The sequence below is a fragment of the Alligator mississippiensis genome, chromosome 1 (assembly GCF_030867095.1).
Source record: "Alligator mississippiensis isolate rAllMis1 chromosome 1, rAllMis1, whole genome shotgun sequence".
Classification (NCBI taxonomy): Eukaryota; Metazoa; Chordata; order Crocodylia; family Alligatoridae; genus Alligator; species Alligator mississippiensis.
Window position 1 is genome coordinate 367,938,954 of NC_081824.1, and position 25,119 is coordinate 367,964,072.

Here is a 25,119-nt window from a genome sequence, read left to right on the forward strand (position 1 = left end):
GTGTGGCATCCATCACAGATATATTGGTATCCCAAAGGAGCAGAAATATCACACTTTCTAAAATGCTTAATATAACCAAAATTGGAACATTACCGTTTGGGGAGATAAACCGACAATACCTGCTTAAAATATGTCTACCTAAATTTCCCCCGAATTTTCCCCTAGATAGACTGCTCTTAACTGTCATGTACTATAGTGTTTTAAAACAGGTCTCTGTTTTTTTTTTTGCCTACTAGTAATATTGCAGTGACACATTAAAGGTGATTTGTTATATAGCTCACTACTGAAAAATGTCATTTACAATCAGTATTATCTTCCATCGTGTTAGAAAATGTCCACCAAAACCAGTCTGTTACCATGAATTCATTGTAAATATATAAAATGTAAAAGTGCAGCTATACATCTATTAGATATGTAACCAATATGCCACACTTGGGGTTGGTGAGGATAATTAAATATTGCCTAGCACTTTTGTTAAGTGTACTTAACATAATCTTGCAGTCACCAAGTAGAATGACAACATATGCATGAACAGCTTTTCATATGTGAATTCTTCCACTGAGGCTAATTTTATCATTTTATGAACCTAAGTCCACGCACCTGTAGATGCCTTAAAGTTCAGGGCCTAAATATTGTATATAAGTTACCACATCTAAATCAACATAAAATATAATTGCAATACATCAAAACTGAACAGGAAGACATAAGCCTACTATATATACATTTCATTTGTGTTATAAGTATATTTGGTGTATATTTGACATTATATATGTGTATCATATAGAGAGAACTCACTGAAATGGAACTGAATGATCTATTAGTACCAGCCTACTGAATTTAACTGCTCTTTCTGCATTCTGTTTAACAATTATCGCCTCAAAGAACTTTTTTTAAGTTTTACATTTTTATCTGTAGAGAGACCATGTCTTTACAGTGGTTTGTAAGCAAAATATGGCTTCAGTTCTCTTCTAGATCTCTGGAGACTACTTCAGTATAAACAGATGTTAGATAAAAGGCATTAGCTGATCAGGCGGCTGTGACAGGTGCTCTACATCCGAGCTGAACATCTTAACTGTAGAATCAGGATCCTTCCCTCTCTCTTTCTCTGGTCCAATGATTCTTGAATTCTTTGTCCCGTGGCCCAGCTTCTGCAGGAGGGCTGGGGAGTATCTCCACTCAGTCTGGCTTGCAGTGTGCTGGAAGTGGGCATAATGGATTTGAACCCCTTCAGGCCAGTTTGGGGTGAGAAATTACAGTGAGGGCTGGGATTTTTCTTCAAATGGATATTTTGTTGTAACTAAACTTGGGTCTTTCACTTGCTGGAGGAGTGCTCCAACCACTAGGCTAAGGTGGACAATATCACCCTGGCATGTGGCCTCCTGAGATCATATCAAGGGCTCAGTGACTTGGGAAGTCAGCCTGGGCATGTCTACACATGCATTTACTGCACAGTAAGTGGTTTTTACAATAGCATCTACACATGCAGGTATTACAGTGCAGTAACTCTGTGTGTGGACTGATTTTTAGGACCTAAGTTAGTTCCAAATCAGTCCACATACACAGGGTTATTGTGCAGCAAGGCATCTACACGTACATTGCCATGCAGGTGGCAAATTTACGCCCAAGTTGGCAGAAGCTGCCATAGTTACTGTGCAGTATGGGTGTGCATATGTAGACACACCCCCATACTGAGCAGTAATTTTTGGTTACCTAAGTAACTGCGCAGTAACTGTGCATGTGTAGACGTGCCCCCTGTGTGGCAATTTGGTGAGTTGGCAAGACTGTTCGTGAGCACAGGACTCTATTGGAAAATGTAGCTTGTAATAGGTTGTCAGTAGATTTTGAATTATATAACATTACAGGCATGTTGCATCTTATGCAGGGGTTAGGTTCCGAGGTCATCACGTAAGGTGAAAATTGCACATAGCTAGTGGCGACTGCCTCTGCCTCCAAAAACTCCCGCTGCCACCGCAGAGCTATGCTTGGAGCTGTGCAGCCGATGGCAGCAGCGGAGCATGGGGTGGTGGGGGGGATGGCTACATGCTGCCAGGCCACCACCATGCTGCTTCCACTGCCGCTGCAAACTGAAGCCCCGCCCACCCCTCCCATCCCGCGTAAAGTTGAATTTGCGCAAGTTAAATGCGCGTATGACGTGACTGTACTGTATATACAAGGGTTGAGGCAGCAGAGGGCTTTTTTTTTTGTTTCAAAAAGAAATTTTGTGATAGGTTCCATCTTGTCAGCATGTTAGTAGGTCTTCTGAGCATGCTTCAGGGGGCTGTATCAGTCATTCTGGAGTTTCTGTATCCTGATATGCTTGAGCTAGTTATGGAGTTGGCCTGACTTAGGACTAAATGCTTAGGAGCATAGGCACATATAGAACTCTAATTGTCCAGGGAATTTTAAAATGAAAGAAATTTAAGGTCCATATAGAGTGTAGGCACTTTAGGTGAGAACTGAATAGTGATTTTGGATGTAGGTTCCTAATTTCCACTTAAGTCCTGCTCTGCAAACCCAAAAGCTTGTCTAAATCTACCTCAATCATGCAGTTGGTCCAATAAAAGATGTCACCCACAAAAACTACTTGCTGCTAGGCACTTAAGTACTTTATTGGATCTATCCCCTAGAAATTGGATATTATTAAGTAAGATAGTCAATCTGACTTTAGCAAGACCTACATGACTTTCTCCTTTGACCATTCAGTATTATTTCCCCATATCAAATTTTGAAGCATTTTGATCGGATAGTCTGGTAGAAAAATTTGCACTCCCTACGCTTATTAATACAGAAAACACTTTGTTCAGAGTTAGTTATACTGATGTTCCTAATCTGTGTGGATCAAGAAAACACAATTCATGTATTTAAAGTTGCAAGCAGCTCTATTATGTGTTAATTTTGTTTTCAAACTGAACTTTTGTGATTTCCCCATTAATGGTGTGATGAATATAAGAAATCAGCCAGTGATTAATAGTGGCTTGTTTGAGGGTAGTTAGGAGAGTTGACACTTTGTTTCTGGAAAACGTTAAAAAAAATGCATTTCTATGTAGTGATATTCAACGGTACATACTGCATTGTTTCTTTATGTTGTCCTGGGTCTTGTTAATCTCCAACCCTTCAATTACTTCTGTGTACATATAAGGTTTACCTGACTAGAGGCAGTTGTAGAATCATGTACTTGGACTGGGAGCTGTACATAGCAGCCACTATGTCTACATATGCATTCTTGCAGTGCATGCAATCCATCTTCACTATTGCCTCTGTACAATACTGCAGTATGTATTTAATAATAAAAACTCTATTGATGACTACCTCAATTTCCATTATTGTTCATTATTATATCTGCTCTGGTGCTATTGATAATGCTTTTTATATAAAGAAGAAAATAAGCAAAGCAGAGCAGTGTTGTCTGTGCTTCACAGTAAACAAGAGGTAGGGAAAAATACCTATCTTATGCCAAATGTACTGGAGGAAAAGAAAAGATAAACATTTTGTGCAGCATGGGCACTGTGGAAAAGAAAGTATACATTAAAATGATGGAAAAATTCTTGACATTGCCACCTTCATTCCAAACAAACAGAAATCATTCTAGGTACTCTAATAAATGTATCAGAGCTTTTTATTCCCACAACGAACAAACAACATAAATATAACCATGAATACTGAATTGCATTGCATTTAGCTTTACTTAAGTCTCTAGGCTGTGCCCTAAAGTTGGTGAAGCTTTACTGACTGTATGAATACTGTTTTGTGTTGAGGTCAGAAGAAGAAAAATCATAAGGACAGACATAACTTTGCTAAAGAAATACTCGTGAAATACTTTAAATGTGGAAACAAAGAAGTGTAATGAGAGATGGTGTGCCAGGGCCTAATAAAAGCTAGCTTTAAGTTAAAGCTTAGTAGGAATGTGCAGGTGTGTATTATGCCTGCAGCAGATTCAAGATGAAGGGGAGAAGTAGGGAAGGAGAGTGTGAGGAATAAGACATGCCAAGGAGAGAAAGTGTGGGGAGGTCTGAGATCCTTCCTCAAAATGAAATGCTATTACAGTCTGGACTAGAACAGTAAAAATACAGATTCAGTGACACAGAAACAGTTTGTTAATTTGCATAGCATATCTAGGGTTGACCAAGACGGGCACCTGCCCTGGATGCCAAGTTAGGAGAGGCTGAAATCATCCCCCACCCAGCAGAGTCTGCACCCCAGCAGCATACCTGTGCTGGGAACTCCAAAACAACCTTGGCTGATGCTGCTATTTTTAGAGCAAGAGCTGGGGTGGGCAGAGCATGCCGTGGTGACAGCAGCAGCTCAGTCGAAGACTCTTTCAGAGTTGTTGGCAGGGGTAAGAGTGCTGGGGCCTGCTTCCCCAGCTTGCAGAACCGTGTGCCCTCCCTCTCCTCTTTGCCCTCCCTGGAACTCTGTGTTCTGTCTGGGAGCAAGCATGGCTGGGGGAACCACTCCAACCATTACCACTGCCACGGTTCCCTACTGAGCCCAGTCCCTAAGCCAGCCCAACTGGAGTGAGCAGGAATGGATAGCCCTGGAGCTTGCACTACTCCTGGGAAAGCAGTAGGGGGAAGGAAGGGGAGGGATGCGTCTCTGAGCAATAGGGGGGGAAGGGAGTGCAGACACCCCTGCAGTGCTGGTTGCTGCTCCCATACCTCTTTTTGTGAAATCTTGGATCCCCCTCTCAGGATAGATCTATGCAGTCTTTGAACTATCTTTTGAAAGTTAGTGAAACTCATGACAAGGGGCAGCTGTCATTCTATATATTCTTCACTCAGGTCCTTAGTATGAATATTTGGTCTCTGCAATATTTCTTGGACCTGAAACCATTCTGTTCTCCTCTGTGCTTTGTATCTGCTCCTTTTTTCATCTTGTGTAATACCACAGTGTGGAAGACCTTCCCTGTAAGACAAAGTAATTCAGTTCTTCTGTTGTTACTGTCACCCTTTTTGGATATACCAGCAATGATTCTGTTTCCAGACTTCATTAAAGATCTGTCAGTTTTATTGGGGCTCGTGTTCAGTATTTTTTACATTTCTATTCTGGTCTGTTCTTTGAGGGAATATCTAAAGTGTTCCATGTCTGCAATTGAATAGTCAGAAAAATCATCTATTAAGCCGCAGCGGTGGCAGGGGAGTATGCTTCTGGCACTAGCCATTGTAGGCATATCATTGACTTCTGTACATTTTTTAAAATGTACACAGGGAAAAAACCAGGGCAGTCTCAAGCAGTCTTCCCCTGGCCCTGCATTCCCATCCTCTGCTGTTCTCACCCAGCCACACAGGGGCTTGCAGGAGGGTCTTCCCAGGCCCGGAGTCTCCTCCCAGGCAGCCCCTCTCTTGTGCCTACCCTGGCAGGGCTTAGGGGGAAAAGATGGAGAATGGACATACTGTAGCACTCTCTTCTGCAGGGCTCTGCTAGGGGCTCTCAGAAGGATGTGTGGGCATTGGTGATGCTTATGGGGTGCACATGGGTGCATGTGCACCCCCTGAACATGGCAGTGCACCCCCTGTGAAAAGGCACCACTGACATTGCCGGTGGCACCTGCGGGTGGTCACTGCTCACCATGCCCCCACCCCTGCCGACACCACTGGTGATGTCTGCAGGTGGTCCACAATCACCGCTGGCCAATGGCACTGCCAGCAGCGTCTGTGAGTGGTTGCTGACTGCCAGTCGGCACTCACCACCCTCACCCCCCCCTCCTCGTTTAAGAGCAAAGGTGTTAGCTGGGTAGTGCCATACCCTGGGAGGTGGCAGAGCACAGGGACTGGAGCTGCAACCAGGCTGCTGGTAGCAGCTGCAGTGACTGGGTGAGCAGTGTGGGTCTGATTTGTCTGTGGAGGCCTTGCTGGTGGGTGGTGGACTGGATAAGGATATCTTCCAGAAGCCCCAGTCCATGTCATGGACTCTGCCAGGTAATTCTGGTTTCTTAAGGAGAGAAACATTGGTGGGCTGCTTATACAATTGCATTTTTTTTCTCTTGGCAAATTTTCTATTTCCATGTTTGATCTATTGGCATGTGGCTGCCCCACATTTTTTCATCTCAAATTAATAAATCATGAAATAATAACAATAATAAAATTTAAGCCTTTTGTATTAATAGTATTAGGACAAAGAAATTAAAATGTAGATGTGACGGGCTAGCTGGCACTGACCTAGTCCAGGGGTTTTGAAAGGGCAAAAGATGATTGGAGGACTTGGGATTCCCTTTCCTCACCAACCAGGCCCCAGAGACTCACCCCTCATGTCCCCTGATTGGCCCCTTGGGTCACCTAGAGGGGGATAAAAGGGGCAGCATGGCTGACTCAGGGAAGAGACCAGCGAGGGACCACAAGGAAGGAGCTTCAAAGAGCTGGCAAGAGCTGAGCCAGGGGGGCAGAAGCAGTTGCCCCAGAAGAGCCTGAAGGAGCAGGACCTGCAGGCAGCAGTTGGACCCTCAGCATCACGTCGTGTGTCCAGCGGGAGAGGCTTCCTGCTGGGCTCCAGGATCCCCTATGAGAGGCTGTGGCCAGCAGGAGAGGTTTCCCGCTCCAGCAAGGATCTGAGCAGCGACCTGAGGGGTTCGCAGCTCGGCTTCCAGCTCCTCCAATCAGAGACCGGGCAGTTTGACATGAGGCCAGGCTCCAGGAAGGTCAAGATCCCTAGCAGCTTGGCACAGTACCAGCACTGGTGGCTGTGTGGCAGTGTTTCTGCCTACCATGTGGGTGATTGAAGTTCACTAGGGGTGAGTGAGCTAACAAGGAAGAATTCTTCTTGCAGTGGAAGGGGCCATTGTGCTTTCTCCCCTTCCAGGTACCTAGGCCCTATATTTCTTTGACATTTTGTATTTTGTGCCTTTTTATATTTCCCCAACCAGTATTGTTTGCTCTGCTGTTTGTGTTTTATATTTTGTTAACCCTGTCTTTTGTCAATGATTGTAAGTGTCTAACCTTTGTTGATTCCTGCCCCCTTGGGGCATTGTAGTGTCCACTATACCCCCTGATTATGCCTGTTATGTTCCCAGTGTTGTTCCCTCCATAAAAGGTATATGGTTAAGTCCCCAGTGGTGGTCTGGCTCTGCTCTATAGTGGGAGGAAAGTCCCTACACCTCCCACAGCGCTTGTGAACCTGCTTTGATCCCTTCAATTGGAGAGGGGGTACCTTTTGGAGTACTGCCCGGGTTACACAGAAATGCTGTAGATTCTGCTGTATGAGTCCTGATCACTAGATCAGTTTAAAAAGCATTGTTTTAATAACAATTGGTGTTATATCGCAACTGAATAAATACATCCATAGGGTTTTTCTTTCCTGTTAAAACAGTGAAACTGGGAAATCCATGTACCTTTCTGTGTCGAATAATATTCACCCACTTTCAGAGCAGTCATTGCTTTTAGTCATCTCTGGAGCATTTTGTGCTAGATCTGGACTGCAAGGATTCCACGTCACTTTCAGTACAACTGAGAGCTGCAGAGATGCCTTAATTTTCTCTTCTACCACTGGATTAACCCAGAGAGACAGTATGACCAGAAGAAAGGATGTCTGTGGTTACAATAGGCCTGTCAAGTTTTTATATTTGGGGTTTTTTGTTTTAGAGATACATAAGGAAGTTGTAAGAGGGGTGGCAGCAGGTTTGAAAATCAGTTAAGTTTCAAGACTCTAGTTTTGATATAAATGTTTTGGCTGCCCTACTAACTGATGTTGGGGCATATTGAATAAAGTAAGTAGGTGTAACAAGTCTGAGTAAAAACATTTTATATAAGATTTTAGTATATCTGATGTAGTCTACACCATTTGTCCAGTTTACTTCTCACAAACAATGGGACACAAACAATTAAGGCTCCAGGCTTTTTGTTCTGGATGGATCTTCCTGCAGAGAATGACCTTCCTCTAAGGAAACACTGGACTCTTAAGATTTCTAAAGAAAAACCTCTAGAGAATTGAAATACTGTGTGACTCATGCTCAGCACAGACAACAAAAGCCAGTAAGGTAACTGTTATTATTACTATGTATTTGTATGGCAGTAATGTCTGGCAGCCGTAGTCATGGACCAGAATCCATTGTACAAAACAAAAATATGGTTCCTACCCCTAAGATGAAGGTTGCCTATCATATTTAGATGCCTAATTAAAGTCTTGATTATACTGTTCACTTAATAAAAGAGGTACATTTAAATTTATAGCTTATCAATTTCATATACTTGTAACAGTCTGAAAAAAATGTACCTGTATCTTTTTTTACTCTGAAATGTGAGAGTCTTTTGCTCTTTTTAACTGCTTTGCTTTTGTTGTGTGACGGGGCATACAAATCCCACACAAGTCAGGAAAGAGTTAATGAAGTTTCTGGGCCTGCCTCAGCTCTGCTCTATAACAGCTGAAGCAGATGTCAGGTTTTGAAGGAAGAGCAATAAGGAGAGTGTTTGGTTCAGTAGTTGGTAGGTTGACTGGTCAGGTAAAGTTAGCTCATAGTAGAAGTTTCTTGTGGAAAGGAGGTTTGTCTATTTTCCAAAGACTGAGCTTAAAAAGATAGATGATGCTAAAGCTTTTTTTTTTTTTTTTTGCATTTGCTTTGTTGTATTGTGGAAAAGTGGAAGTCCTGTGTGACCTGGGTGGAAGACTAGGCTGCGAGCTTCTCCATGGGGTAGGGCACCGGTGGCTGGTTGGATCACCTGAAGCTAGTGGAGAAATAGCTGCAAGCACTGGCATACTGTGTTATTATATGAGAGTGCAAGGTGGCCAGGGCATGTTGGGTTGTGGTTGTGATTTTTTAAATCTTTATTTATTTTAACTAAATCTAACTACATACCCAGTGCCTGGGACAGGAGCTGTAGATTCTGTATTGCAGCCTAGCCCTGGTCCCTCCCCATCACCAGAGATCCTGGTTTTCTCTCATTTAAAAAAAAGAAAAAAATCCCCAATTTTCAGATTAAAAAAAGTAACCCAAACTCCACATTTTTCATGCTAAAATGGAATGCTACCAACACACACACACACACACACACACAAGTATAGTGGTGTTTCATTTTAATCATAGAAAAATATGTATTTTGGGTTACCTTTTTAACCCAAAAATTTGGGATTTTTTTTTTATCAGAGAAAACCAGGATCCCTGCCCATCACTGAGGACCACAACTGCAAGGCTGTACCTGTAACAAGGACACTTCTTGGCTAGCTTGGATTTGAGATATGGCTAGGAACAGAATTTCATGGCTTTCTTGGCATGGATTAGTGTATTTTGGCCATCTGCCCTTTGTATCTCTTGCCACTGACACCTTCTATATCAGGGATGTCCAACTTCTAAGCAGCCAGGGGTACCAGTGGGGCAGCATGCCTGCAGGTCATGCCATGATGAGCCACAACCCCCCTGGGCTGCATGCTATGCAGAGACCCACTGCTGCATTGCTTTACCACACGTCTCATGCCTATCTCTCTCTTCCCCCCCCCACTTTTTCTGCTAAAATGCTCCCTTTCTAAAATGATTGCACTCAGACCTGACTCCTGTTTTAAATGTTGTTCCCTTCAGCTATGGTCTCTGAGACCTGGAACTCTTTGCCTGACAAGCTGCCCTCTCTTAGGGAGGTCTCTCTTGCTCTCCATCAGATTGTCAGTGGTGGGCTTTTACTCTACTGTTCTTGCTGCTTTCAAATGTCTTCTCATTTTGAACTGTCCTAAATCTGTTTTCTCTCCTGCCCTTCCACAGTGATGTTATCTGTCTGCCCAGTTCTGCCTCATCAACCTTCCTCTTTCCCTCTCCTTGCTCTTGCTTGTTTTCCATTACGTTAAGCTTCCATGTTGATGACCTATCTGACTCATTAAATACATATATCCTTACCCTCACATCTTAATTTAATGTGACCCTGATTCAACTCATCCATTTGCGAAGTACCTTTCTCTCCACTGAGTTTCTCATTGACCTCACTCATTGCTTCCCACACCATCCTGTCACTAGGTTGCTCTGTGACTTTAATTAATCAACTAAATGATAACTTCTCAACTGCTTCTGATGAGGGTTCTCTGCCCTTTTGTTTATTTATGCCTCACTTTTTGCCCTTTCTACCATTCCTTTTGCTCTACCATGTCCCTAGTTGAACAACTCTAATTCCACAACTTAACGGAGTCCCATATCTATAGGCAAACCAACCTTTTCCTTCTTTGACTCTTTATGTCCTTCACTTCTTTCTGTGAAGGATCTTGCCAGTTACTTCCAAAAGAAAACTGACAAAGTGACCTTTACTTGTCTTCCACCAGCTCCTCCTTCTTTCTCATTAAAGACACGGAGGATGACAGCAGACAAACTTCTGACTCCTGAACTCGCTCCAGTGACCCCATTACAACCCATCTTTTAATCTCACCCATGTCCACTCTCATTCCATATTTTCTTAATTCTTCTCTCCTCTCTTTTGCCTAAGCTCTTACTTTGTATATTACCTTCTATATTTTTACTTTATTTCATCTTAAGGAAACCATCTTCTACTGCATTGGCTTCCAGCTATGTTGCAATCTCCTTTGCATCTCTAAATTTCATTTGAATGTGCTGTTAATTGTAGCTATCCAGAGTAAACCAGATAGGAAACTTTTTCCCATCTTGCAAAACCTTTTGAGATTTCAACATTTTCTCTCTCTGTATTGCAAAAAAGGAAATGCATTCCAGGAAAGCCAGTAGCCTGGTGGGCGGGGTACTTGCTGGCAGTCCCACATCTAAGGTGAGTGCCCTAACCACAAATGCATGGTTTCTATTTTGGAATGAGGCTCTCAATATATCACTGGAGCTGTTAATATAAAAGTGCCAGTATTCATTAGTGCTGGAAGAGAAAGGGTGTATCTTGGTGGTTAAGACAGTGTATATCACAGTCTTTGTGGGTTTGTTTCACCACAGCAGAGTGTGCACTCTCACACTCCTCCCCCTACTTCAGCTGCCACCATTGTGGCTCCCTCTACCACTGAGGGACATCAGCAGGAGTCAGCAGTGGATGGGGTTCCAGCAGTGGATGGGTGGTCCCTGATGCCAATTCCTGACTGCCACCAATTCTGAGGACCTGGCAGCAATCAATGGCCATTATTTGCTTGTGCTCCCACCCAGGAAATGTGCTCTCCCCAGGGCTGCATGCTCCACACTTTGGGAATCTCTGGGTTAAGACATTCACCTGGGATACAGGAGACAGGTTCAGGTTCCTGCTTCAAGAAATATTTAATTAAACAAAAAGGAGCAGTTTTAACGGAAGACAATGAGAGGAAAATACCTGAATAGTTTACAACCACAGTGAAGTCCCCTTTAGTTGAAGTGACATGCTCTGAATTAGCCATTTCTTTCCATGGCTTAGCATTGCTCCTGGAATCCTTCCAGATGCTGGGCTCTTGCATAGCAACACCTTTTGAGTACTCTTTTTCCCTTCAATCTACAATTGGCTAGCGGACTCCATTCCAGCTTTGTGGAGTATAACCAAGGCCAGGTCACACACAGGCACCTTTGTTATCACTAAGCTGAACTATAGCAATGCAGTTTAGTTGAACAATACCACATAGCATAGAACACTGCAGCATGTCTCTTCAGCTACCCTGGCTACTGTAAACATATCATGCCTATTTTCTGCTCTATGCACTAGTTTCCCTTAAAGTATTAAATCAAATTCAAGGCCTAAATTCTTATCTTCAGGACCAGCCACAGGCTATTTTTTTAAACCCTCTAGGGTGGAGATTGTTGTTAACAGGTCTACACCTGGGAAGAATAGAACTTTTTTTATTACAAGGGCACAATGTGCCAGGGCAAAAAAGCAAAGCTTTTCCGAGCAGCTTGTTTGATGATATGGAATTCAATTCTAATGGGATCTGACAGCCATCAAAAACTTCACCTCTATCTGTTCCAAGCAAAAAGTGTTCTTCAACCTCAGTTTCTCTTACATAAACATAGGCATGTCAATGCATGTATTAAACACACACACGCACAAAAACCTTTATGAGAACAAACGGTATGTTGCACACAATCATCTTACCTTGGAAAGTAGGAGAGACTGCATGCAACACTTGACACAGAGTAGTCCACATTTAATATACTGTTGGAAGGTACTTAGCTGCTGCAGTGACTTGACTGAAGTAGTATAAGAAGTGATACGTAACAGAGTAAAATGAAGCATGTAAAGTCTTTAGTCCTTTAGTCCTTTACTCCTATGCAAAGTTATGCTTATGAATAACTGTTAGCAAGAGTGGGGCCTAGATCTTATTTTTTTAAAAGAGCAAATTAAGAAATATCAAGGCAATTAAATACCAGTTCTTATTGGGTGGGATATATAAATTCTATACATTAGTTAGTGGTCTGCTGGCATCCCAATTGGACCTGCTCTGTAATGCATGAAGCCAAGCCGACAACAAGCTAAGAGTGAAGAACTAAAAAGGAAGATTCCCTTAGTTCATTTGATGATGGTAGTGGTGAGCTAAAGTGGATCATCAGCAGGGCACCTCGGTGCTCTGCTCCTAGAGAGGAGAAACTGCCAGGGAGAGAGCCCTGGCAGGACAATAACGAGCACAGCTGCGGGTTGCCGGTGCAACTAGGGAGAGTCAGCTGGCCAGAAGGGGGCAGGGCCTGGCCCTTATAAAACCCAGGGCAGAAGCCAGGCTAGTAGTTTCTTGCCAGCAGCCACAGAGGTAGGAGCTAGGATGTGAGCATTGCAGGAACTGCTCTAGCTGAGTGAAGGAGGGCAGCTTGAAGAGGTTGGATCACCATGGTTTAGCCAGGTGGCTTATAGTTAAGTTGTAGCCTAGGGGCTTGTGGTTTTGTTGTTGTCGTTTATTACACTGGTGGTTTGGGTGAGGCTGTAGGGGTTGGAGGAGGCCTCATAGGGGGCTCATGGTAAAGTGGGGACCCTGGTGCCAGTGAGGGTGCACTAGGCCCTGAGAGTTGCAGGGCAGAGTTGTGGGGTCAGTGAAGCTCAGAGAAGAGTGGCTGAACCCCAAGGGACCCACAGGTGTGTGGGGCTCTAGTGCCAGCGAGGGCGCAGCATACTCAGAGGGAACCCCAGTGGTGTGGGAACCCTGGCGCTAGTGAGGGTGCAGTATCCTTAAAGGGGCCTCGCGGCGGAGCGTGAGGACCCTGGTGCCCAAGGGGGGTGTAGCAGGCCCCAGAGAAGGGGCAGTATTGTTGCTGTGCCCACGCTAGGGCTCCTCAAGTCCCAGAAGAGGGGGACTATGGAGAAGCCCAGGATGGGCGCAGCAAGCCTGGGTAGTAGGCTAGTGCTGCAATAGACCTCAGACAGGGGCAGGGTGCTGCAGTGGACCCCGACGAAAGGGGTTAGCAGTACAGAGCCCAGGAGAAGGGCGAAGTGTGGCGGTGGTCCCCGGCAAAAGGGGATAGCAGCATGGTGCACCCGGAGGACGGAGGTTAGCAGTGCGGTAGGCCTAAGAGATCGGAGGGCTTGGTAATAAGTCCCAGAGCGGACAAGGGTCCTGGAAAGGGACGACACTTTAGAGAAGGCCTAAAGTCGGCCTCGAGAGCCCCAAGGGAGGGGCAGTATACTAGAGAGAGCCCAGAGTGGGCACAGAGAGGGAGAGCCCAGGAGAGGGCGCTTCCATAGAGCGTACGGAGTAGGCCCGAGGGAGCGGGTGAGTTGATTTGCGACAGGACAACGTCCAGAACATCTGCGAGGCTTGGGGCGTGGTATTAGGGGTTGGTAGGAGCCACGTGTGGCCCTAAGGCTAGGGTGTCTGGGGAGCACCTGTTGTACTGGGAGTCCCTGGGGGGGGTCCAGGAGAACACGGGGACAGAGGTCCCGATTAGCCGTGCCCAAGGAGGTGTAAGGCAGCCTCCCAAACTTACTGAACATCAAAGACGTGGTGGGCGAGAATAAGAAGGTGCCCTTAGGCCGGACTTGACATGGTGAGAGGGACTTCAGGGAGATCATGGCCTTCCTGTGGGACCCTGCTGTGACGCTCTTATTTAAAAAAATCCATGATTTTTGGTTCAAAAAAAACCCAAAACCCCAAATCCACATTTTTCTGTGACTTAAATGAAGTGTCACTAATATATAGATATACAGACAGTGGTGTTTCATTTTAATCATGGAAAAATGTGGATTTGGGGTACTTTTTTAACTGAAAATTGGGTATTTTTTTTAATTTGGAGAAACCAGGATCCCCACTCATCAGATCTTTCTATGGGAGACCAGGCTGGTTTGAGCCAGGACATGAAGAGGACTTTCTTATAGAAAGGTAGGTCTGGTAGTCTGCTGAGGCTTGAGCTCAGAAAGTGGACAAGAGTTGGTGTGTTTATCTTGAACTTTAGGTACCTCCGAGGTGCAACTTTTTACTTAACTAGCCACAAAGCTAGGCTACTGAAACCCAGAAGGTGTTGGAGGCTGAGTGGTTCAATTGAAGACTAGGAGGCACGCAGAGGTAGAGGCACTGCCATGTCAGCTGTAAGTGCCCAGGGTGGAGGAGTCTACACTCCTGCTAACTGAAAATTAAGTTTACTACTTTAGAACAGCAAAGATGGGGGGGAAAAAAGCATTATTTCTCACAGAGGCATAACGTGTATTTTAACCAGTAGATTTATTGTGTCCAACAGACTTCTGGGTGCTGCTCATAGTTTAGTGCTGCTGCTTGGCCTAGTGGATAAGAGAAGACGCTGTTGATCCACAGAAGTTACGCTCCTTAAATGTAATATGCCACTGGATAAGTGGCATACTAATTGAAAAACTTGCAAGGCAACAAGATCTGCGGTTCTACTTGATAGCCGGAGGGGATATTATTTAATATACGAGGAACATTTGCTTTCTTTTTGTACCAAAGAAAACAGCGCAAACTCAGATCCTTAGGGCCAAATCTGGCTTCTGCTTTTATGAAGGATATTAGTTCTCCCATTCCTTTGTTATTAAAATAACCAGGGGTTACTCAGACTTGCTTAATAAATTTTCAATCTGGTTATCAGGTGCTCCTTCCCTCAGTTATATATAAGGGTCCATATTTTAAAAGTTACTTTAGTATTATTTCACTCAGTGTTGCAAAATCTACATAACTACATCAAGTTCTGCTGCCAGAACATAAACCATTTTCAAAAGTGACTCAGGTTTCTCATGGCTTTCTGAAAAAATGGGCCTTCTTTTTCTAAATCTCTTAAGTTTCACTTTACTAACATTGCAAAGGTTTAATACTTACAAAAATCTAGATCAGAATCCATAGGGAAAGATGCTTAGTTTGGATAAACCTTTGTAGCACTGCTAAAATAAAAGATTTGGAACAGCTGAGGTAAAGGCTGTTAGCTCATATTTAGGTTTGGAGAGGAAGTCTTTTAAAAATGTGACTATTATCTGTCTTCTTCCCTTTGGGGGAAAAGTTTGAGTTCTGAGTTTTTTAAAGGGAGGAAGATGGATAACTAAATCATGGTAAAAATCTAGTTAACTTTCCTGGAAAAATCACGATTCAGATGACCCCCTAGAAAGCAACACTGCCAAAACAATGCCATTTTTGTTCAATTTTTTTTAATGTCTTAGGGATTTTTTTGATGTTTGTTTCAAACTGCAAGGGGCAGTGCACACAGGATCCCTAGTACACCGTGTGCAAGTGAGAGACTGTGTAAATAAGTTCTTGAGGGTTTATTAGTCAGTATATCCATGTGCTTATTTAATGATAATTTGTTATGTTGTAAATAATTAAATCTTGTAAATAGTTTGAGAATTGTCTGCGAGGGTGCTTGATTGTAAGGGGAGGCTCTCCGCTTGGGGGCACTGGAGCAGCTTCCCAGGGGGGCTGTGTAGGGCTACTGGCTACCGGGTACCCCAGAATCCCATTATTCAGGTGAGGGCGCATGTAGTGTCATGCCCAGGGTCACATTTGTACTCTAGACAAAAAAAATTCTGGTGCAGGTAGCACACTCTATTCTCTACTGCTTTGGAAGATAGGATAAGCTTTCAAAATGACATTCATAAACTTGAGAAATGGTCCTAAATTACTCAGATGACAAGTGATATACTTATTTTGTATAAATAAACATTACTGATTGATCTATAGGAATGAATTGAAAGAACAGCACTTAGCTCTATGATTTTTCTAATCATTCCTCAAATTATTAACTTTTTTACTGTCTAGTCATCCAATTGTCATTGTGCCATTTAAACAGATTAAAACAAATGCAGAATCAACTAATTATTTTGAAAAGAAATAGTTTTAAAAAGTTCCAAGGCCTACGTGAAGAATCACCTCTACCCATGTCAACTTCCAGAACAGTGGTTAGCTGAAATACCTGGCCTAGATTGCTATAGAGGAGAGGGGAGCACACTTAAGGAATTCTCTGTGAAGGTTCTGGGACAGTTTCCACTTTTACATTTTGGGGGAGGGAGGGCTACAAAGGTAAAGAATCTATCCTTATGAATCAAGCTGAAAGTGGTACTCTGGAAGTTGCCTTTCCCTTTGGTACAAAATAAACTGAATATGGTGATCTCATGGTCACCCTGAAGGAATGGAAACTTGTAAAGAAAACCTGTTTGGTAGGATTTTTGGAGCAGCTGTTGCCTCCATAGTGGTAGGAAGAAGCTCTCTTGTCAGCCTTCCTATTTCAACAACTATGTTAATGCTTCTGGGGTTTTGTCATGATACTGTTTTAGGGTAACTTGAGTTTTGTATAGCCATGTGATTCATTGAAACAGAATCAATTAAAAAGATGGAGAGAAAAAAATAAAACTCACTGGGGTAGGATACAAAGCTAATGAGTATGAACAAAGAAGATGGGAAAAATGGAGTTTGGGTGAATTCAGCTGAAAAGAGTATTGGGTCAGAAATGTGTGATGCTTTATACTGTATGTACCTTAGAATCTGTTTCTGATATTTCTCTTTGTCAGGTCAGGAATTTAGTTAATTTATCAGTGGTTTTGAAGTATGCTGAGGGAAGGTAGAGCAAATGCTAGTTAAGGATAGGAAAAAAAACTATGAATTTCTAAATCCTCAACCTCCCAATAAATTCTTTTTTCTGTGCTGACTAACCTAAGATACCAGGAATAGAATGAAGGTGAACTTCACTGAACTCCATAATGATGATTGGCTGATTCAATTTTTATCCCCATAATTTGGGTTCCTGGACTCTTAAAACAAGTAATTAATGCTTTCTAAATCTACTGTGACAGCTCTTTCAGAAGCCCTCCACTCTAGGACAACCATAGTAACACACAACTTTCTCACATGCTACCTACTGTAGGTCACCTACAAAGAAATAACCCTAAATGTTAGTATTCTTTCTTACTTAGAAAACTCATTTATAGTCAGAGAAGAGATGGAAGCAGGATGGAATGAAGAATGCAAAGATAGTGGACAGTCAAATTCAGTGTGTTGTGAACATGTTGAATGAATATGGCAGAGAAGGGGAGGAAAAGCTTTTACCCATAGAATCCCCAAAACTGCCACTTCAGACCTCCACACACAATTGAGGCACAAAACCAGAAACACCAAGAACACCCCATAATGTAACACAGGTAGATATGGATGAGGATGCTGCCATTGCTCTGGCACTGCAGTGACAGAGAAATAACTGGTTCATAGCATCCTCTCAGCATGTATTAAGAGGACCATGCCCCATGCTACAGAGGGAAGCAAAGTCCTTGCCAATCTGACGTAGAGAACAAACTCCTCCTTTCTGATTCCAGACTTGGCATTTATTATGACCCAGAGCAAGACCTTCCCAGAGTTTCCTAAGTGCCAGCAGGAGCATTAGCACACCCCAGGCAAAAACCTCCAGCCATAAATGGCCGTGCCCAGATAAGTGTGGACATGTGGTATGTGGCGCCACAGACCCATTTGCAAGACAAACACCACACATGCAGACATTTCCCACACAGCTACCTGGCAGCGTGGTGAGTTTTTTGATCCCAGGAGATCCCGTGGCAGCAGTGAGCAAGGCCTAAAACCAGAGCCTGTCTGGCCAGAGCCATGCTCTAGCTGCTGGCTGGGCTCCCAGCTGCAGTGGTACTATGGCCCAGGACCCCAGGTAAGGCTTCTGGAGCCAGCACAGGGCATGTGGCATGGGTATTCACTGGAAACAAGTAGCAGTGGCACAAGGTGTGCTGCTGCTACTTGTCCCAAGGGAAACAAATGTTCACGGTCATGTGGACGTGGTCAATATGGCCAACATCCCAGTGCTTAGAGGAAGCCTCCAAAAAACCCCAGAAGGTAGTAGACTTTTATCTTTCCTACTTCCTGCAGGCAAACAAAAGCCCTGAGGAATTGAATTACCAGACATCTACCACATTTTAAGAAAGTTAGACCTGTACCTCAACATAGGGATTGTATGTACTTGACCCTATATATAACCAGGGTTGGTGCCACTGGGGTGCAATGGTGCAGCTGCACTCCCCTTCGATTCTTGCTGCACCCAAACTTTAAAACCAACTACCTTCATAGCTCATTATCATCTCCCTGATTCCTGCTAATCTCTCTCCACTCCATGGGTGATAATGACCCTCTGTCTTTTTAATGGTCCTGCTAACCTACTGTTCAAACTATCCTTTCTTCTGCCATTTTGTTGTCTGTTAGCCATTCCTGGTAATGTCTCTTCTATTTCGTAGCCTGAAGACTGTTTTTAGTTCTAGGAAAAACCTTAACTCAGGTGTAGAAATGGCTAACAGGAAGTATTGGCGGTACTATCAAGACACTCGAGAAGAGTAGATTTTGCTTTATGAATCTGAATAAGAGATGTACATTTAATTATAATGACTACCGGACTTAATGATACAATATATTTTGATCATTTTGACTATTTTGCCTAGTTTATTGTGTTTTTTAAACTTTATAGATAATCTAGCAAATTAGTGCACATTTAACTAGTTATATTGGTTTTTGCTTTGACCTTAAAATGCATAATATGGTGCTAGCATATTAGCAAAGCATCTGGTTTTCCTTTAAGTAGATAAAAATGTGTTGTGTATATGTGATGATGTGCCACACTGTCTGCACCTCCCTTTTCAAAATCCTAGCTTTGTCTATGCATATAATACAAGGTAATAGTTGACCCAACAACTTCTTTTCCCATAATATTATGCTTTTGATAACTTATCTAGTTCAATTTAAAAACAGTTCCGGTTCTTTGTCCCCACATGAGGAAACACTTTCTAGTCAATAAATCAGAAAACGGGATAACAAATTGGACACAAACTGAACAGGTGGGTTGTAAGCCAGTAGACTACCAGACTGTTTTTGCCTATAGTATGAAAGGAAACCAGGCAAGTCAGTTGGCTGGTAAGCCCAGCAGCCTACTTGCCTGTCTGCTTTTCTGTCTTGTTTTGAACAAAAGCTTTGACAGAAACATGTTCATCGGAATCTTTTGATTCCATCAAATCATCATTTTCCTATGGACAATTGTTCCCTTGGAAAGCTTTCAACCACTCTAAACTGCTTTCTATGCTTCCTTTGCCAGACAGTTGCTATGTAATGCTAGGCAAATCACTTAAACCAAATTTTTGTTCCTGGTTACTCATTTTGTGACACCCCCCCCATTTCCTAATACTCATCTTGGGCCCCTGGGAGCTGATTTGCAGAAGTTCTGAATGCTCATAGCTTCAACAGATTTCAATGGGAGTTGCACTTTGAAAATGCATCATTGTGTTGAATATCCTGGAAAAGTAGGTTCTAGATGTACCTAACTGAGTAGACATTTTTTATTTCTTTGGAAATTTTTAATTTACATCTCCTTCATTGGAAGTTTTTTTTTTTAATTTTTAAAGAATAGGCCAGATAAGCATTTGTTAGGGATAGTTTAGGAATAGACAGCTTGCATCTGTGCAGGCAGTTGGACTAGATGATTTTTGAGGTCCCTTCCAATGATTTTAATAACGCTTTGCTTCAGTTTCCCATCCAGAAATTGGAGGTCATACCACACTATTGGGAGATGTAGGGTGAAAAATGTTTGTAAAGCACTGGGTACAGTAGTGATAAATACACAGAAATGCTCACAGGGAAGTTAGTAATTCTATATTCAGACCAAGGTATGAATAGAGCAGTAAATAAGGCATATTGCCATATATTGAGAAATGAGGATAAAATGAATATTGAACAGCTGCCCATTCAGTGATGACCAGTTTTCCTGTACACCAAATGAGAAAGGAAATCTGTTTGTGTTGTTTTTTTTAAATGTAATTGAAGGCTGTAACATAATGCATATGTATAAGAGGTTGAATTGTGTTGCCTTTTCTTAGGCATTTCCTAATCATGAGTGCTTGATCATACAACCTTAATGTTCTTTCAAGGTAGCTGTATGTAATTATTAATAAAGTTGTACTTTCTAGAAATGGCTCTGTGTGTGTGTGTGTGTGTGTGTGTGTGTGTGTATATGTATCTGTGTATCAATAAGCACAGAACTCCATATATGACTAAGTGCAAGTGTCAAGCTAGTGGTTTTGTCCCTCCTGTCTTTATATTATTTCCTATGAATTTGTTCACTTTTCATTTTCCCATTTTCTTTTGTATGTAGCCTTAAATTTTCAGAGGACAAAATTCCATGGCTTGTTTTGTGTTTTATTACCTTTTATAATGATGCAATGTTCTATTTCTGGGTTCTTGCCAGGTAGTGGCATTTTCCCAATGGTAGACAGCTCTGTAACAGCTACTCCTACAAATTTATCTAGCCTACTGGCTTTTAAAAAAATATTTTCTGTTTAATATGATTTTGTTTTTTTCCCCTTCTGCTTTGCTTTCCTCTCTCCATCCAATTATCTTTTAAGAGCATTTGGTTTTGGAAATTAAGTTATTGGAAATACTTAAATGTGTGTAAATGTTTACAAGGCTGGAGCCCTAGTTGGTATCATTTACAGTATCAGTGTCATTCATAATAATGGGGGTGGAATGCAGAGAGAGAGAGGACTTAAGACACTAATCCAGGAAGTAAATTATTTATTCTTTTCTCCAAAGCCAATGTCCTTGGGGGAAAAAAAAATTCTCTCTGTGTTATAACAACAAAGCAGTCATTACGGTATGACTAAAATTAACCAAGGATTATAGACTTAATTTTGCTGCCTTATCCAAAGAAAGAATCCTAATTCACAGGCAGCCCAACTTTACTATTTTATCCCAGGAAGGTAATGGTGCTTATATTAAGATCTCCACCTTAATGTCTTTTCACTCTTTTAAAATTTTTTTCCCCCCTCTGAGTGGTATAAAGACCTTCTACAGGTTTTTTCTGAAGTTCTGGCATGAGCGACCGGTGCCTTCTGAGTCAGATGGGTCCCCCTGCAGCTGATCACACTGACCCAGAAGTGCCAACGACGCTTCTCCTGGTGCCCCTACTCCCCAGCCAGCGCTTTCAGGGGGAGCACCAGCGCTCCCACCTGCCCCCCGTCCATTGCTTAAGTGGGGAACGCTGGCTGGCAGGGGGTGCATAAGCGCTCTCAGGGGGTGGATGTGCACCCTCATGCACCCCCTCCATGTTGCCACTGAGTCCCAGCTTTAACTTTTGTATTAAAAACTGCACGCGCATATCCAGAGAAGCTGTAATGGGGTAGTTATACCCCCTCTTTTGGATTGCACTGTACCAGGGGAGCTTTGGGGGACTTTTTAACTCTTTAAAAAGAAGTGAAAACCTTCCTCCCCTGCTTTTCCCCACTTTCTCTGCTTTCTCACTGTCCCAGGGGTGGGGGAAGCACCAGAGCCGCTCCTGTCTGGTGTAGCCAGGCTGCATGTGGGCTGATCTCAGCTGGGGACGGCAGCAGTGGGGATGGGTTGAGGGGAATCCCCTTCAGTCTGCCTGCTCCCAGGGGATGGAGGACAGAGAGAGGAACTACTCTCCCACCCTGGTGTTGCCCCTGTCCCCTCCCCAGATGAGGCCAGCCTGGCTGGGTGAGGAGGAACAGCTCTGGTGCTCTCCCAGCCCCCAAAACATCTGGGAAAGCAACAATGGCAGCTGTGGAATGGGGAGGGAAGGGAAAGGAGGTGGGACTTGTCACCTGCTTTAGAGACCTAAAGTCCCTGCGGGCTGTTGAGGACAGTCTGTTTGCACGGGTGGGGAAGGAAGCAGGGAGGTAGGGGTACAGTCACCCCCACACCTCTCTTTGGGAAATCCTAGATCCACCCCTGAATAAAAGGTTGGCCACATTTGATCTCGGGGTAACCATGATTTGCCTGTTTTCAGCGAGTGCTAGATTCCAGTGAGAGTGGGCCGTGTGTGTTTGAGCGTATGTTTAAGTGTGTGAGCATGTGTCTAAATGAGCATGTCTCCACATGCACCGTTACTTGGCAGTAACTTAAGTTACCTCTCAGTGGCCAAAAATCACTGCGCAGTCCGCACACTGTGCAGTAACTCTAGTGACATGCACCGATTTGGGTGGAAATTTGCTACCTGCATGAGGCAGGTAGCAAATTCCCACCTGAGTGTTTCCTGCACAGTGACAGGGGTTTAGGTTGTAGCCGTGTTGGTCTAAGGACATAGATGCCTTACTGCACAGTATCCCTATTTGTGTACCCAAGTCCATCCAGACACAAACTTACTGCGCTGTAATGCCTGCGGGTCTAAACCCAACCCTCTCCATAAAAGCCCGGTAAATGCACGTGTCGACATGCGCGGTGTGTGCGTGTAGCTGTGTCCCTACATGCCATTCAAGAAGGGTTTGGGCGCTCTGAGGTGGGCTGCAACCTGCTCTTTCCCTGCCGGGCAGGGGCAGGGCCGCGCCGGAGCCTGTCGCTCAGGGCCGTGAAGGAAGGGACTTTGGAGGGGAGCAGGGCACCCGCACCTGGGCTGTTTCCGCGCCAGGCTTTGAAGGCAGGGAGCGGGAGCGGGTCCGGGCAGCCCTCTCCTCTGGGGCGGCTCCGCCCCGGCCCGGCCCGGCCCGGCTCCCGGTTCCCGCCGCCGCTCTGTGCCGCAGAGGCAGGGCCCGGGGCGGCCCCGGAAGCGGCGGGTGCCCGTGCCAGTGCCCGTGCCCCGGGGCTGGCGGCGGCATGGAGGCGCTGCCCCGCGCGGAGAACCCCAACCCGCTGCAGGGCGCCAACCTCTGCTCGCGGCTCTTCTTCTGGTGAGTGCGGCCCGCGGGGAGCCGGGCTCCTCTCCTCCTCCTCGGCCTCTCCCTGCGCCTCCTCTCGCAGCCGCGGCTGGAGGGAGCTTCAGGTCGGGAAAGCCTGTGGTCGGGCGCGCTCTCCCTCTGCCCGCACCCGTGTGTCCAGCCGTGCCTCTGCCGTATCTGGCATCTCTCTCATTCGCACTCGCTCTGTCCTATCCCTCCAGAGCTGTTTCTTTCTATCACTCTCCTGCTGCATCTGTCACCGTTACCATCACTCACTCTGTCACTGTGGTGCCCTATTGCTCGCTCGCTCTTTATCACATCGCCTTGCTTGCTCTGTCACTCGTATCTATCACCTTATCACTGTCTTGCTCCCGCTCACTCATATTGTATCGCTTGGTCTATTGCTATCATTTGCTCTATCACTTGTCTCTGTCACCGTATCACTGTCTATTGCTCACTCTCTCTTTATCACATCGTATCGCTTGCTCTGTCACTCGTATCTATCACCATATCACTGTCTTGGTTTATCGCTCGCTCTTACTATCATCTCGTATTAGTTGCTCTATTACTGTTACTGTCACTCGCTCTGTTGCTCTATTGTATTGCTCTCTCACTGTGTTGCTCTATCATTGTATCACTGTCTACTCCTCTTTTGCTCTCAATCATATTGTATCACTTACTCTATCACTTGTTCCGTCACTCAATCACTATATCACTGTCTTGCTCTGTCACTCACTCTCTATCATATTGTATCGTTTGCTCTATAACTATAACTATCATTCACTCTATCAATTATATCTATCACTATATCACTGTAGCTCACTGTCATATTGTAGTGCTCACTTTATCACTCGCTCTGTCTGTCGCTCTATAGCTATAGATCTGCTTTAAGGTAGATATTGCTCTGGTGATATAGCTGTAGATCTACTCTGCATAGACAGATCTAGGATTTTGAAAAGGGAGCTGGGCATATAGTGTGGTACGTCATCACGTATAACACAGCACATATTTATCCAGTTAAAGAGAAAGCAGATGCTTTGCTAACCTTTGGTTAGTCTATAAGGTGCAAATCTACTCTGCTGTCCACTTGACTTCAGATTAACAGGGCTAAAACTCCATGCTCTGTACAGAGGTGGCATCACCCATGGCTCATCCCTGCTTTCTACAGTGGTTGCCCACAGCAGGGAGAGAGTTTGCTTCTTGTTTTCCCTAGACTTTTTGGAGAGGGAGGTGAAGAGGATCCCACCCACTTGTCTTCTCCCACTCTGTGCATCTGGATCCCAGCTTTATTCGTCCCTTGGCCAGATATGCAGTGTGAAGACTTTGCAGGGGCTGGGCAGCATGCCAGAAACCTCTTTGTTTGAACACTTTGGAAACCCAGATGGTGTTTGAATTAACCATCTTGACAGTACAACCAGATCTGAGTAGGTGCAAGAATCCTTTCTGGAAGGTGGAGAGGGACCATCCCTTCCTCCAGAAAGACAAAAAGCAAGTGACCAAGCAGATTTTCCCTTATTTAGGGTATGTGTTCAGAGGTCCTAAGTTTTAGGAGGTACAAAAACAAAACATCCCAGATAGCCCTGGTAGAGTTCCCTCTGCTGGGCGCTCACCAGGCTGCTGTGTTTGCGTCTCAAGATGCTAAAGCCAGGATTTTTTTAGGTTTTCCTTGGATGGAAGAGACTGCAGCACACTCTTTTTCCTTGCCCTCTCTAGCCCTTTAGCACAGAGGTGTTGTTAGCTGTGTTAGTCTGAAGTTAAATAGAAGGCAGGGTAGATCTGCACCTTATAGACTAATCAGACCACCTCTATTTTGGTTAGTCTGTGAGGTGCAAATCTATCCTGCCTTTCTCTCTAGCCCCTTCCTGGGCTGTTTCTGCTCCACTGAAATGAGACCATATGGGCCAGCTGCCCAGCACATTAGAGCAAGTGCTAAGCTCTCTGTAGCTTGTGTGCACCTGTTTGCAGGACTGACCTTGTTGGTGTTTTGCATTTTCAGCTCTCCCTGAGTGGTTACACTATATGCATACAGCTGTAAAGTGGATTTCATTGCTGACCTGTATTACAAAAATAAAGCTAGTGTTTGCAACACCACTAATACACTATTTTGTTAGAGCTGGGGAATATGGAAAGCCTAAAGGCCGTGTTGAATGAGTACTTTAAGAAGTGTGATTTTTTTTTTTTTTTA

At 44.1% G+C, this 25,119-nt stretch overlaps 1 protein-coding gene across 3 annotated transcripts in view; it reads left to right on the forward strand.

The window, feature by feature from the left end:
* ABCC4 (ATP binding cassette subfamily C member 4) overlaps positions 1 to 25,119 on the forward strand; it is a 259,297-nt gene that overhangs the window by 18,765 nt on the left and 215,413 nt on the right. The window contains exon 1 of one of the 3 annotated variants that reach the window (XM_019486949.2): positions 22,558 to 22,946. The exons of 1 other annotated variant lie outside the window; for it this stretch is intronic. In XM_019486949.2, the coding sequence (XP_019342494.1) occupies positions 22,873 to 22,946 (74 nt within the window). In that variant the 5' untranslated portion in view covers positions 22,558 to 22,872. Of the gene's footprint in view, positions 1 to 22,557; positions 22,947 to 25,119 lie in introns of those variants that run through there. One more of the 3 variants, XM_014597004.3, reaches the window with a different exon arrangement.